Source organism: Micropterus dolomieu, linkage group LG04 (assembly GCF_021292245.1).
Source record: "Micropterus dolomieu isolate WLL.071019.BEF.003 ecotype Adirondacks linkage group LG04, ASM2129224v1, whole genome shotgun sequence".
In the NCBI taxonomy this organism is placed as follows: Eukaryota; Metazoa; Chordata; class Actinopteri; order Centrarchiformes; family Centrarchidae; genus Micropterus; species Micropterus dolomieu.
In genome coordinates, this window is record NC_060153.1 from 18,337,422 (window position 1) to 18,350,608 (window position 13,187).

Genomic DNA, 13,187 nt, shown 5'->3' on the forward strand with positions numbered 1-13,187 from the left:
CACATTGTTGTGTTGCAGTGTAATATGATGCCTTGTTCCTTCCTTGTAAACTTAACTTTTTGTGCCGTCTTGGACATTTAGATATTTTTATACACCTACTTCTATGATACGTCTTTGACTTTGGTAGATAAGGGGTACGTAGAAAGAGTCTCTCTCCCCCCCCCCCCACATCCGGTGCTGCAAATTCACTCAAGCTCCTGAAATCTCAGTAAATTCTCTCATTTCTCCAGCTCTTGGTTCTTCTGCGTAGTCGGCTGGACTCGCTCATCTGCCCTCTCCCTTCGGGCTTCGCCCACGGCGTCCTCTGAGTTCTCCAGTGCCTCCTTTCTTCCTCGGTCCCAGTGTCCCCCGGCCTTCTGTTCTCTGTCTCCTCGGTTCCCCATGCGTGCGTTTCCCTGGCATCCACCTCTCCCTCAACTCCAGTCCCTCACCCCTTCTTTCCTTAATAAAGCCAGTTAAACCTGAGGATTGCATTTGGGTCCACTCTGTCCCCACACCACACCACTGTAAAACAAACGGTTTGATTTTTGTGTTTGTGTGATAAATTTGGAACTTTGCCATCTACCTTTTACCTCTAAAATTAAATCTGAGCTGCCTACATCAATACAAGAGTGGGCTGGACAAGGCCAGAAGAGGCTTACCAGCGGGACAGCTACTGTACTATCATCACCAGCCTTGTGGAATGACAATGCATTGTGTGGGTGACCTGCAATCCTGCAGCTACAGGGGTCTCAAACAGGCCAGGCCAAAGAAAGAACACACTCACAAGGATCAAACGGGAACATCCTCATGTCAAACAAAGGGCCATGTTTTCAGGATGTGGGCACATTCCATGGAAAGTGTATGGGGGTAAATTGATGCCATAATTATGGAAAATGGACAGACTATAAGTCACAAATAGATATTACAACTTGTAAACACAAAACACAATCTACAAATAGATCCTCCTTATGATCCGCAAATATAAAACATGATCTACAAAAAGATTAAAAATCCACAAATAAACACATCACGATTCACAAAAAGAAATCAGTAACTTGTACTTGAAAACCAGAATTTAAATGAATGCAAAGTTATTTGTTTGCAGCTGAAGATCATATTCTGTTTGTAGATTGTGCCACATTTGTTTTCAAGAATTTTGACACTACGGTTTCGCTGTGCTGACAAAATAATGCCATAATCATTGAAAATGAACGGACTATGAGTCAAAAGTGCATATTACAAATAGAAATCAGTGACTTGTACTTAACAACCTGCTGTCTCCTGTTATTAAGACTTGTAGAAAGTTGGGACTGCAGTGTGGCATCTTTCCTCTGACTGGCAGCTTTGTGTCGCTGCTGTCTCGGTCACCCCTGTCAGAGACACCATTGCTCTGTTTGGGACTGTCTCTCTGCTCCAGGATGCTTCCCACTGAAGTAGCTGTGAGCTGCACTTCACACTTATCAGACGTGCTGAAGTTAACATTTGTGGGGAGAATTTCTGCCTGATCAGAAGTGTTTTCACTTTGTTTCGTTTTCCACCTCCCTGTCTCATTCTATGTCTGTGGGAAAAGGGGAAGCTCCCATATCAGCAGAGCAATAAAACAAGCTAATGTACAGTTTGGGACAGGAAGATTTTGGTAAAATATCACGACTTTGCTCTCATTAGATTGCGACTTTATTCTCGTAATATTACAACTTTTTTTTCTTGACATGTCAGAAGATCACAGATTTGTGGGTAATAGTTAATAGCAGAAAGTTTTGAACATGAGCAGAAAACCTGCTGAAACACGGGAGCTTTTAAAGTCCAGAAGTTTCTAAATGAATTAAAATAAAATAATTTATCATTAAGGTGAAAAGGTGCCACATGCACATTTAAAGAAGTTACTTTGTCAAACACAACTCAAAAGAGGAGGGAAGACTAAAGCACGCCTGCTAGTTCGCTGACTCAGCAGGGTGATATTATATGTTGATTTACATATATCTGAAAGCTTCACAGATCGCCTGAGAGTCTCACTGAATTATATTCCATTCCATTTTAGATTTGGAATTGTCACCTGCTGCCTGAATTTAGTGTTTACCTTTATATAAATAAAAACATTTCCACCATAAATTGATGCAGAAAAGGCACAACTTGGTGCAAAAAAACCCCATCAGAATTGCAGGAAACGTGTTAAAATGATACATGTGTCCCCTCCAATGTTGAAACCAAAACTACGCCTTTGACCATATATTTCTTTATGATAATGATTCTACTGGTAGTTGCTTGGTTCAGTTCACGTCATTAAGTCAGGATTTTCTGAAAAGTCATGGTAAATTAAACTTTAAAACAAAGAGAAGCAAGGTACTGCATGGAGTTCATGCCTGTTCTTACCCTGGTATCCCTCCAGCCTCCATTTTATTGGCCACAGTGACGTCTGTGGACCAGACGTCGTACTGCCAGCGTTTCTGCCCCAGCACTCCGCCCAGGACTGTACCACTGTGCACTCCGACCCGCATGTCGACATCCGTCTGGGTCTTCTCTCGGACATACCTGTGGTTGGTACACAACATTAGTGCTAAATGTGGCTTCAGAATCAAATAGAGCTTAGTGACTTTGCATTGTCAACCAGTGCATACAGTTGGCGGGTTAAAAGTCAAAAGCCCCTTCAAATTTCTACCTGGATACCTGGACACATAAAGATTGGTACTGATTTGAGCTTGTGCAGCGAAGTTATAACAACTTCCTGTTTCATGGTGCAGCATGGTACTTTGCTGCCATGCCAAGCATACACAGTTGAAGGGAAACTTACAATGTAACATCATCAATTTGTGACTTTTCTGAGATAGTTTTGAATTAGACATGGTCAACCTAAAAAATTTGGTTCATCACAGCATAGAAGTAGTAACTCGTTATTGCCAGTAGGTGGCGCTATGACTATGAGTGAATGAGCTTGTAGATGTGTTCAGGGCAGGACTTTTACCACACCTGTCAAATTTGGTACAGATGTGAGAATGTACACTTAAGTTATAACAACTTCCTGTTTCGTGCCAAATCATTGATATTCCACTCCACAGGCCCACCAGTCGACCAAAACTCACCATTTGTACAATGTGTAATCATTAATGGGATATTGCGGTGGTGATGGTGCAATGGATAAGGCACATGCCTTTTGTGTGACAGAGCTGGATTAAATCCCCCACTGTGACCCATCCACTATTGTGTCCCTGATCAAGACATTTAACCCCTAGTTGCTCCAGAGGCGTGCGACCCCTGACAGTAATTGTAAGTCGCTTTGGATAAAAGCGTCAGCTAAATGTACAGTCAATAAGACTGCACAGCAAACATTTGAAGGCAATCCAATTTATTCCCCAGGAGACGATCTCTAAGAGAGAGTGCTCTTCATTAAAAAGTGTGAAGTGTGTAAATCTCCAAATATGACAATTAAATCCAAAATGGAATCCAGCTTCCTCTTGGTTGTTGACCTGCCTGGCATGTGTGCAAAGTTTTATTAGTTTTCGAGAACATTTAGGCCATCAAAAATTAGATGTATTTGTAGATGTATTTTTTCAGTTCTGTTTCACATGCCATGGCCAGGATTTGAACCATCAATGTTTGTATCTGAAGAGCAAGCACTTAACGGCTGTGCTACTGAGATACACTGGTTAAATACTGTTTTTAACTTTCTCTATTGCTCTGGTTTAATGGACATGAAATGCCTCCAAAACACTATTTGAAAACGACCACTGCAAGTCAGTGGGAAGTTGAAAGCAATTATCACTGCTACCGGACGTGGGATTCGAACCTGGGTCTGAATCAAAAGAGCTGCTTGGAAAAAAAAATACTCTAAGCGAGCTAAAGAAGCAGATGTCTGAGGAAGTCACAATATGATCATTTGTTGATAGAAATGTCCATTAAAAAAAAAAAGCTTTTCAGCTATCATTTTGATGTTTTTAGTTAGTGCTTAAGTAGCTGAGCATAAAAATATACATCATTTGTCCACACTCCAAACAGGAAGAATGATTTAGCAAGTTAAAAAATTGGTGACGGGGGAGAACTCAGCCTGCAGTTACACAAGTTATAACAACTTTCTGCTTCGTGGCAAATCATTGACATGCCACTCCACGCCACGGACTGCCCTGGTCGACCAAAACTCACCATTTGTACAACATGTAATCACTGATGGGATAAGGCTGCACAGCAAAAATTTGAAGTCGCATGTACTACTTTACTAGGAGCAGTTTGTAAGTGAGGAGTGTGTAAATTGCCAAATATGACTATATTAAATCCAAAATGGCAGATGTCCTGTTGGTTTTTGACCCTCATGGTTTTCAAGAACGTTAAGGCCGTCAAAAAAGAAATGTATTTGCAGAAATATTTCTGCAGCTCAGTATTGGACTGAACATGCTGTGGCCAAGATTTGAACCCTCAATCTTGAAATCGGGCAGGGCAAGCACTTAACCACTGTGCTACTGAGATACACTGGTTATGTACCAATTTTAACTGTCTCTATTGCTTTGGTTGTCATGGAAATGAAATGCCTCCAAAGCACCAACAGAGGGTGCTCAATGACCAAACATTCCTGGCACACCACTGTTTAGCATATATTTTATTTGAGGTCTAGTCCACTGTTGTCAAATAAAATATACAGAGCTATAAACTATGTTAAGGAAACACTGATAGACGTAAACATTGATTGCATTGAGAAAGACTAAGATACAAATTTAAAAACACCACAGCAAGTCAGTGGGAACTGAATGCATGTTATACTTCAAAGCACCAATAGAGGGCAATCTATGACCACAAATGCGTGGCACAGCACTGTTTTGCTTTATGTTATATTTTCTGTGATGTGTAGTCCAGTGTTAAAAAATACCATGAAGACACAGAAAGCGACTAAAAAATTAAAAACTTATTCCATGTACACAATAACTTCATTTAGAAAGAAACCGATCACTGCAAGTCGGTGGGAACTGAACTGCACACAGGTGTTTGAAGTTTAAAGCATTTATCACTGCTGCCGGAAGTGGGATTCGAACCTGGGTCTGAATGAAAAGAGATGCCTGGGAAACCAGCACTCTAATCAAGCGAGCCATAAAGGAAGACATCTGGTGAACAATTTGATCATTTGTTGATGGTAAAGTGAATTTGCTTTAAAAAAAAAAGCTTTTCAGCTACCATTTTGGTGTTTTAAGTTAGGAGACATCTTTAGTTTACCTTCAACAAGTTCAAACTGGTGTTTAAAGTTGAAACCAATTATCATTGCTGCCGGCTGTGGGATTCAAACTCACGACTGGGGTACTTCTTTGTTTCTTGGTGAATCATCGATTTTGCCACGGACATGCCCATCGACGAAAACTCACAAATAGCACAACTTCTCATTGTCAATGCCTTTAGATTGCACAGCGAAAATTTGAAGTCAATCCGATTAATTCTCTAGGAGTCTGTTAATGTACGGAACCTGCGAATTGGCAAAAATGTCCGTTAAATTCAAAATGGCCAACTTCCTGTTGAGTTTAGGGCATCCTTCTAGGAGGCTTTTTTGTAGGTCTGGACATGATACCTTTGCCACAAATATTTCGGAGAAACATGGTAATGGGGCTGCTCAGTAGGGGGTGCTAGCGAGCCATTTTAACACAACAATGGGCGAAAACCATATGACATGTACATTTTCTCCACCGTTTCATTTTGTGCAAAGTTTGGTGAGTTTTTGAGAATGTTTAGGCCGCCAAAAATGCAGTTACTTTGCAGAAAAATAATTCCTTCAGTTTTAATAGGGGTCCTCGCATGTTTCATGCTCCGGCCCTAATAATACACCAGTTCATGTTGGTGTTGTTCTGGAGAGCATATCAGCAGACTTTTGAGGGCAGCACATATGAACGTCTTGTAAAACAGCTGGTTTTAAATCATTTAATAATGCAGGCATTCAGAGAAAATGAAAAAGATCATACCACCACTTGTTTGCATTTGCCATACAGATTGGATCAGTGAAGTAAGCGGGCCAAATTGCAAACATGCAAGTTGGTCCCTGCAAATAGGCTAGTAAAGGACAAAACAGGCTGTTACAGAATCCATGTATATCTCCTTGATATATATCTCATATCTCCTTGAATGAATGAATGAATAAATGACTGAATGAATGCATATATAGTGTTACGTGCTACAGTTGAAACCAGAAGTTTACATACACTATATAAAAAGACACATATGCTTTTTTTCCCCTCACTGTCTGACATGAAATCATCACTTTTCCTGGTTTATATCCATTAGGATTTTTTTTATTTATTATTAATTATTATAATTATTATTATTTATATTTGTTAAATGCCAGAATAATGAGAGAATACATACATACATTTTTTTAGTATTTGGTACCATTGCCTTTAAACTGTATGACTTGGGTCAAACGTTTTGGATGTCCTTCCACAAGCTTCTCACAATAGTTGGCAGGAATTTTGGCCCATTCCTCCTGACAGAACGGTGTAACTGAGCCAAGTTTGTAGGCCGCCTTGCTCGCACATGCCTTTTCAGCTATGCCCATAAATTTTCAATAGGATTGAGATCAGGGCTTTGTTATGGCCACTGCAAGACATTGACTTGGTTACCCTTAAGCCACTTTGTAACCAGTTTGGCAGTATGCTTCGGGTCATTGTCCATTTGGAACTTCCTGGCTGATATCTTGAGATGTTGCTTCAGTATTTCCACATAATGTTCTTTCCTCATGATACCATCTATTTTGTGAAGTGCACCAGTCCCTCCTGCAGCAAAACAACCCCACAACATGATGCTGTCACCCTCGTATTTCACAGTTGGGATGGTTCTCTCAGGCTTCCCCCTATTTCCTCCAAACGTAACGATGTTCATTATGGCCAAACAGTTCAATTTTAGTTTTGTCAGACTACAGGACATGTCTCCAAAAATTAAGGTCTTTGTCCTTGTGTGCATTTGCAAATTGTAATCTGGCTTTTTTATGTTTCTTTTGGAGTAATGGCTTCTTCCTGGCAGAGTGGCCTTTTAGCCCATGTCGGTACAGTATTTGTTTCACTGTGGATAATGACACACTCTTACCAGCTTCAGCCAGCATCTTCACAAGGTCTTTTGCTTTTGTTCTTGGGTTGATATGCACATTTCGGACCAAAGCACCTTCATCTCTGGGACACAGAACCTGTCTCCTTCCCTAGCGGTATGATGGCTGGACATTCCCATGGTGTTTATAGTTGCTTATAATTGTTTGAACAGATGAAGGTGGCACCTTCAGGCATCTGGAAATTGCACCCAAGGATGAACCAGGCTTGTGCAAGTCCACAATTCTCTTCCTGATATCTTGGCTGATTTCTTTTGACTTTCCCATAATGTTACACAAAGAAGCAGTGTGTTTCAGTGTGCCTTAAAAAACATCCACAGGTGTGTCTCTAATTAACTCAAATGTTGTCAATAAACCACAAACTTCCAAAGACTTGACATCATCATCCGGGCTTTCCAAAATAATTTAAAGGCATAGTAATCTTACTGTATGTAAACTTCTGACTTTGAAGAAAGTAATGAAAAATAGTCTAAAAAAAAAAATAAAATCCTTCTCTCAATATTCTGGCATTTAACATATATAAATAATTTTGTAATCCTAATGGACATAAACCAAATTTTCTATTCTATATTTATGTTCTTGACTGTTGAAGTACTTTATCTTTCTTTTAATTTTCCCCAATGTGTTTATTGTATGTACCAAACACCAATGCAAACTGGAAAACAGTGAAAACCTACTTGGTAATAAAACATCTTCTGATAAATGTGAAATATTATAAATAACAACAATAATACATTTAAAGGGGTAATATGTTTCAGTGGCCACTAGCGGTGCAGTTTTAAGATTGCAAGTAGGTGTGTGCTTGTGCGTGTGCTCACTTGAACTCATGAGCAAGGATAATCTGAAATACAACCGCGTTCATTCAGAGATCCCACAATAGATGCGGAAACACCGGCATGTGGCTGTGGCTTTTCACAAAAACATGTTCCTGGATCAGAGGCATATCAAATCAAACCCCTTTTCGGCTCCGTAACGTTATCTTTCAGACAGGGCAGCCAGTCGCCCTATTGGCATAATCCTCCTGGAAAATGAGTCAGTGTGACAGCGGCTTTATACATACACACCAGGAGACAGCTTCACACAACATGCTTGAAACTTAAGTAAACTCCCACTGTAATGTTGCAGCATTATTTTTATCAGCTTGAGGTTGAACTAATCTATGGTCGTTACATGATAACGTTACATTTACTGCATTTAACCGACAAGATACATCGTAAGCTTGCCTGTCTGCTTTTCAGTAACTAACATTACAATTTGTGTATCTTTCACCGGAGGCTCAGTAATGTGAGCACAGCTAAATGTATTGTATGATAACAAAACGGTTAGTGAGCTGGACTGAATATTATAACTGAGATTGTTACCACACTTTATAACAGTTAGACCGCAATAAGTAAAGTAACTGTACTGAATAACGTTAGTCCTTTCACTGTGTTGTTGTCCTGTGCATTATGTTGCGTTATTGTATATTATGTGGGTCACATAACTTACAGCGACTGAGATAGTGGAGAAGCTATGTACTTGGTTATCTGTAAAACCACAATAAATCTAAATTGAACGTTACGAAGCAAACTGCGGTGGATCATTGCCAACTTAGCTGGCTGCCCCTGCCCTGCATCACTATAGGCTAGCATAAACACATTGCTCTACATTTGCTTTGTAGCGTTACATCCTTTCTTGCAGGCTAAATCAGCACTTTGACATAATACCGGTGGTCCACAGTATAGTAATATGGATCACGTTAGCTGTTGAAGTAATGTGGAAGTCATAACGTTACAACTTAGTATTTTGCACCGGATAACGTTAGCAACCGGTCAGTGTTTAAATTAAAAAAAAAAAAAAAAACATTACATTTTACAGAACAATTACGTTGACATGTCAGCAGTGTGGAAGCATTTTAAAGTGTCCAAGAAAGACGCAAAAATTGGCGTTTGCAGACACTGTTCCGCTGAATTGTCTCCTAGCACATCCACTCCATCTGTGGCAGACTTCTTAGAAAAGGCAACAAACGGTCTGACCCACTTTGAGTGTTTCTGTCACTCGTTTCTGAGAAGGCGATTAAGCTAGCTGCACCTACATTTGGAGTGCACACATATTCAAACCTTTATGGTAACTGAAACGGACCAGAGCGAGTCATTTTCTCTCTTTACAAAGACAAGTGTTGCAGTATAAGAGAGGCTATGAAGTCTTTATGTTACGCAATACGAGAACCACATACAACATTTATCATATTGGGTGGGACTTGATGAATTTAGTGCAAGGATACACATGTGACAAAGTCCAGTCTTAAAAATAAGGTGTCTATGCAGTATGGAAATAAGATTAATTGGATTATATTCACAGAAAGTATAAAACATATTACATGTATACATTAAAAGTAAATGGACACATGTAATTTACTTGACAGGACCCTCTTGGGCCTCTGACCCACCCACCATAGTCTCTCCAAATCCTGTGAGAAACACCGAGAGAAAAGCACATTTTGACTATTTAATTTATGCAATGGTAAAAAAAATAAAGGCAAAAATGTGAATGTAATTGTTCGGTGTTCGGCAAATTTTTTCACTGTATTTAATTTCAGGTTCATGCTAAGAATTTTCATTTCTGTGCATCCCTAGTTTATGTTGGAGTTTGTGTTAGAATCTGTGTTGTGCTGGGAGCTGGTTGTTTTGTGGTGTTAGTGGACTGCATTTTGTTAGCTGCGGTGTTGTCGCTGTAGTCGGAGAGAGGCTAGAGAGCGCACACAGGGCTACGGTGGTTCATTTCTAAGTGAGGCTACAGCCCATTGACAAAAAGTAAAAGAGTGATTTATTAACAAGTAATGTCTTTGAAAAACTACATATAGCTCCTTTAATAGTACAGTAATTCCTTGCACAGCTTCCTGTGATTGGTTCAAATGATGTTCACACCAGATATGAACCACTCCAGAGTTCTGACAGCAGTCCGTGACCACCCCTTCGAGGCGGACTAGACAGCAGTTGTTTGGTCAGCACCAGAGTTTGACCTCGGTTTTCTTAGGCTGCTTTCTCCAGCTCATGACCCCCTTATCCCTGTACTTACGAGATGGCCTCCACCATGGCCAGGCCCATCATGATGGAGCAGGCAGCGTGATCCTCCCTGTAGTCTGGCAGCCCACAGATACAGTAGTAGCAGTCTCCCAGAATCTTGATCCTCAGCTGATGATATTTCTGATGAGGTAGATAAGGTTTAGTCAGAGAGATGGTAATAGCTAACTGTGATATCTACATCCTTATCCATCTGTCTTTTTTAGCAGTTATAAAAACACAGGAATGGGTGGCCTTTGAAACATTCTGTAATTTCAGTTTGAGTAACTGATCCAGCTGGCTTCTCAGACACCAAAACACCATGCAGCGGTTTTTAATGCACACAGATTTTGTCCATTTTATTGTATTGTGTGTATTGTCCTTACTCCCAAACATCCCTGGGAGAAAAAGGACAATACACACACACACAAACAATAAAATGGTTTTATCAGCCATGTCTGGACCACCGGATAATTTCTGTCTACGTAACTGTGACTATGCATAATAATTTAAAATGAAAGATGGATATAAATTCTAAATGTCTAAACTTACATACATGTAAACAACTACAACAAGCAAATGTCATGAAATCACTGTTAGGTAACAGTGTGAAACTCACTGCAGCCAGTTTGTCAAAGCGAGCAAAAAGCTCGTTGAGCAGTTTGACCAGCTCCTGAGCGCTGCAGGACGACGACAGCTGGGTGAAGCCCACGATGTCTGCAAACAAAATACTGCACGACAACATGAGACAGATACAAGACAGAACATTAGTACTGACATCATGCTGCTAGTCACATAAACAGTATCCCCCATGCACATTTTCACTGTTGTAATCTGTCATATTGTCACATCTGAGTTAGAATCTGTGATCAGCCTATCACTTCAGAGCAGCGCCAGTTGGGTGTTTTGGAGTGCATCCATTCATCCTACACCAGTAGGGGGGAGTCAAACCAATAAAGCCATCACATTATTTTACGTTATCACAATATTTAGAGAATGTCATATCATAAATTGGCCATCTTTTCTGTTAAGTTTAAATAATTACTTAAGCTTAAACATACCTATCACAACAGAAGATTCAGAAACCAAAAATGAGCTGAAGAGAACTGCAAACATTGAATCAGTTTAAATTAATCAATGGCACAAAACAAACACTTCAATCTTGGTCATATAAATCCTTATAGATTTTTTTGTGTAAAAACCATATCTTGGGACAGTTACATTCATCAGTTAAAATCCCTAATTTTCGTACATATGTATCAGCACCATGTCTGACACCTGTGATGTGTAATTTACACTACAAATACAGAGGGCTGTTTCTAGCAGTGCTTCACTGCTCATCCCAGGGGATACAGTGTCTACCATTAATTACCTCGACTGCTGTGGCCCAGTTTATTTGTCCTGCCACATCTTCATAACGAACCAAATATATTTTTACACTTCAGAAAATAACATAAATATGGGGCCCCCCTGGGGTCAGCTGAGGAAAAAAGAGCTATGCGTCTCGTTTACAAATCTCTTAATTGATGTAATATATGTAAGGTGCAGACAGCCATTCAGCTCCGCACCATGGCGCGCACTTGAGTTGCAGCGTATGTAAATTGACTTGATATACCTGCCCTGAAGGTAACGATATAGCTATGTGTGAAAAAGACACGGTCAAACTACAAAAAAGGAGTTTGCTTGGGATGTTGTTGACTTGCATCCAGCAGCTAACGTTAGCTTGCTCCGACAATAAAGCTGCTGTTAGCGGCTCGCTGTGCAGTGGGGTGACAGACACTCTTACTATGCTATATGGCACCAAATTACTTCATTGATGAAAGATGTGATACTACCGCATACATCGCTGTTGAGTCCTAAACTATTGCAGCGGTGGAAATTACTTCACCGTGACAGCCCTATGTAGGAGGAATACAACTGGGTGAGAAACATCTAAACTCAGCTAACAAGGTGAGGCAGCTGTACACAGGTTACTGTCAATAGTAAAAGTACCATGTCAAGACTAAGCACAGCAATAAGACACAAGGTAATTATACTGCATCAGCAAGGTCTCTCCCAGGCAGACATTTCAAGGCAGACAGGGGTTTCCAGATGTGCTGTCCAAGCTCTTTTGAAGAAGCACAAAGGAACAGGCAACGCTGAGGACCGTAGATGCAGTGGTCGGCCAAAGAAAGATGAAAGACGCATCATGTTTACTTCCCGTTGCAATCAGAAGATGTCCAGCAGTGCCATCAGCTCAGAGCTGCAGGAAACAGTGGAACACTGGTACACCCAACTACTGTCCAGAGAAGTCTGGTCAGAACTGGCCTTCATGGTGACTTGCAGCCAAAAAGCCTCCAACTCCACAAGGCCACACGACTAAACTATGCACAGAAACACAGGAACTGTGATGCAGAAAAAATGGCAGCAGGTGCTCTGGACTGATGAGTCAAAATTTAAAATATTTGGCTGCAGCAGATACTTATCCATCATGCAGTTCCATCAGGGAGGCATCTGAGGCCCGAAATCTATTCTGCAGCCTGACAATAACCCCAAACATACGGCAAAAGTGATTCAGAACAATCTTGAGCATAATGAAGAACAAGGACTCCTCAAAGTAATAATAACTTTATCTATATAGCACTTATCAAAAGTACAAAGTGCTTAACAAAAGAGATATAACACCACTATAAAGATAAAATACATGAGGACAATGCAAGATATGAAATGGAAATCCCAAGTAAAAAACATTTACTATAAACATAAGCCTAGAATAAATAGCAACTTTATATGACTAAAACAAACACCATAAGAAAAAACAGGTAACTCAGATAAAATCAGTATATGCCTTCTGATAAAAGTGTGTTTTAAAAAGAGATTTAAAAGAAGACACTGACTTTGAGAGCCTTGCTTCCTCGAGCAGGTCGTTCCAGAGCCTCGGGGCCCTGACAGAAAAGGCTTGGTCCCCTTTAGTTCTAAGCCTAGACACAGGAAGAGGACGACCCCGAGAAGATCCCGGCCGGAAGATCTCAAATTTCGCAGACATAAGGAGTTAAAAGGTCTAATATATAACCAGGAGCCAAGCCATGGAGAGCCTTAAAAGTAATCAATAAAATTTTAAAATC

The 13,187-nt window shown here is 40.3% G+C and overlaps 1 protein-coding gene and 1 long non-coding RNA gene across 2 annotated transcripts in view; one reads left to right on the forward strand and one right to left on the reverse strand.

Moving 5' to 3' along the window:
• LOC123969210 overlaps nt 1-13,187 on the forward strand; it is an 81,632-nt gene that overhangs the window by 17,645 nt on the left and 50,800 nt on the right. The gene's annotated exons all lie outside the window — the stretch shown is intronic.
• LOC123969206 (adenylate cyclase type 3-like) overlaps nt 1-13,187 on the reverse strand; it is a 38,916-nt gene that overhangs the window by 11,106 nt on the left and 14,623 nt on the right. Inside the window, exons 3-5 of the mRNA XM_046046374.1 lie at nt 10,703-10,814; nt 10,100-10,227; nt 2,353-2,511 (exon numbers count right to left, since the gene is read on the reverse strand). Of these exons, the coding sequence (XP_045902330.1) occupies nt 2,353-2,511; nt 10,100-10,227; nt 10,703-10,814 (399 nt within the window). The remainder of the gene's footprint in view (nt 1-2,352; nt 2,512-10,099; nt 10,228-10,702; nt 10,815-13,187) is intronic.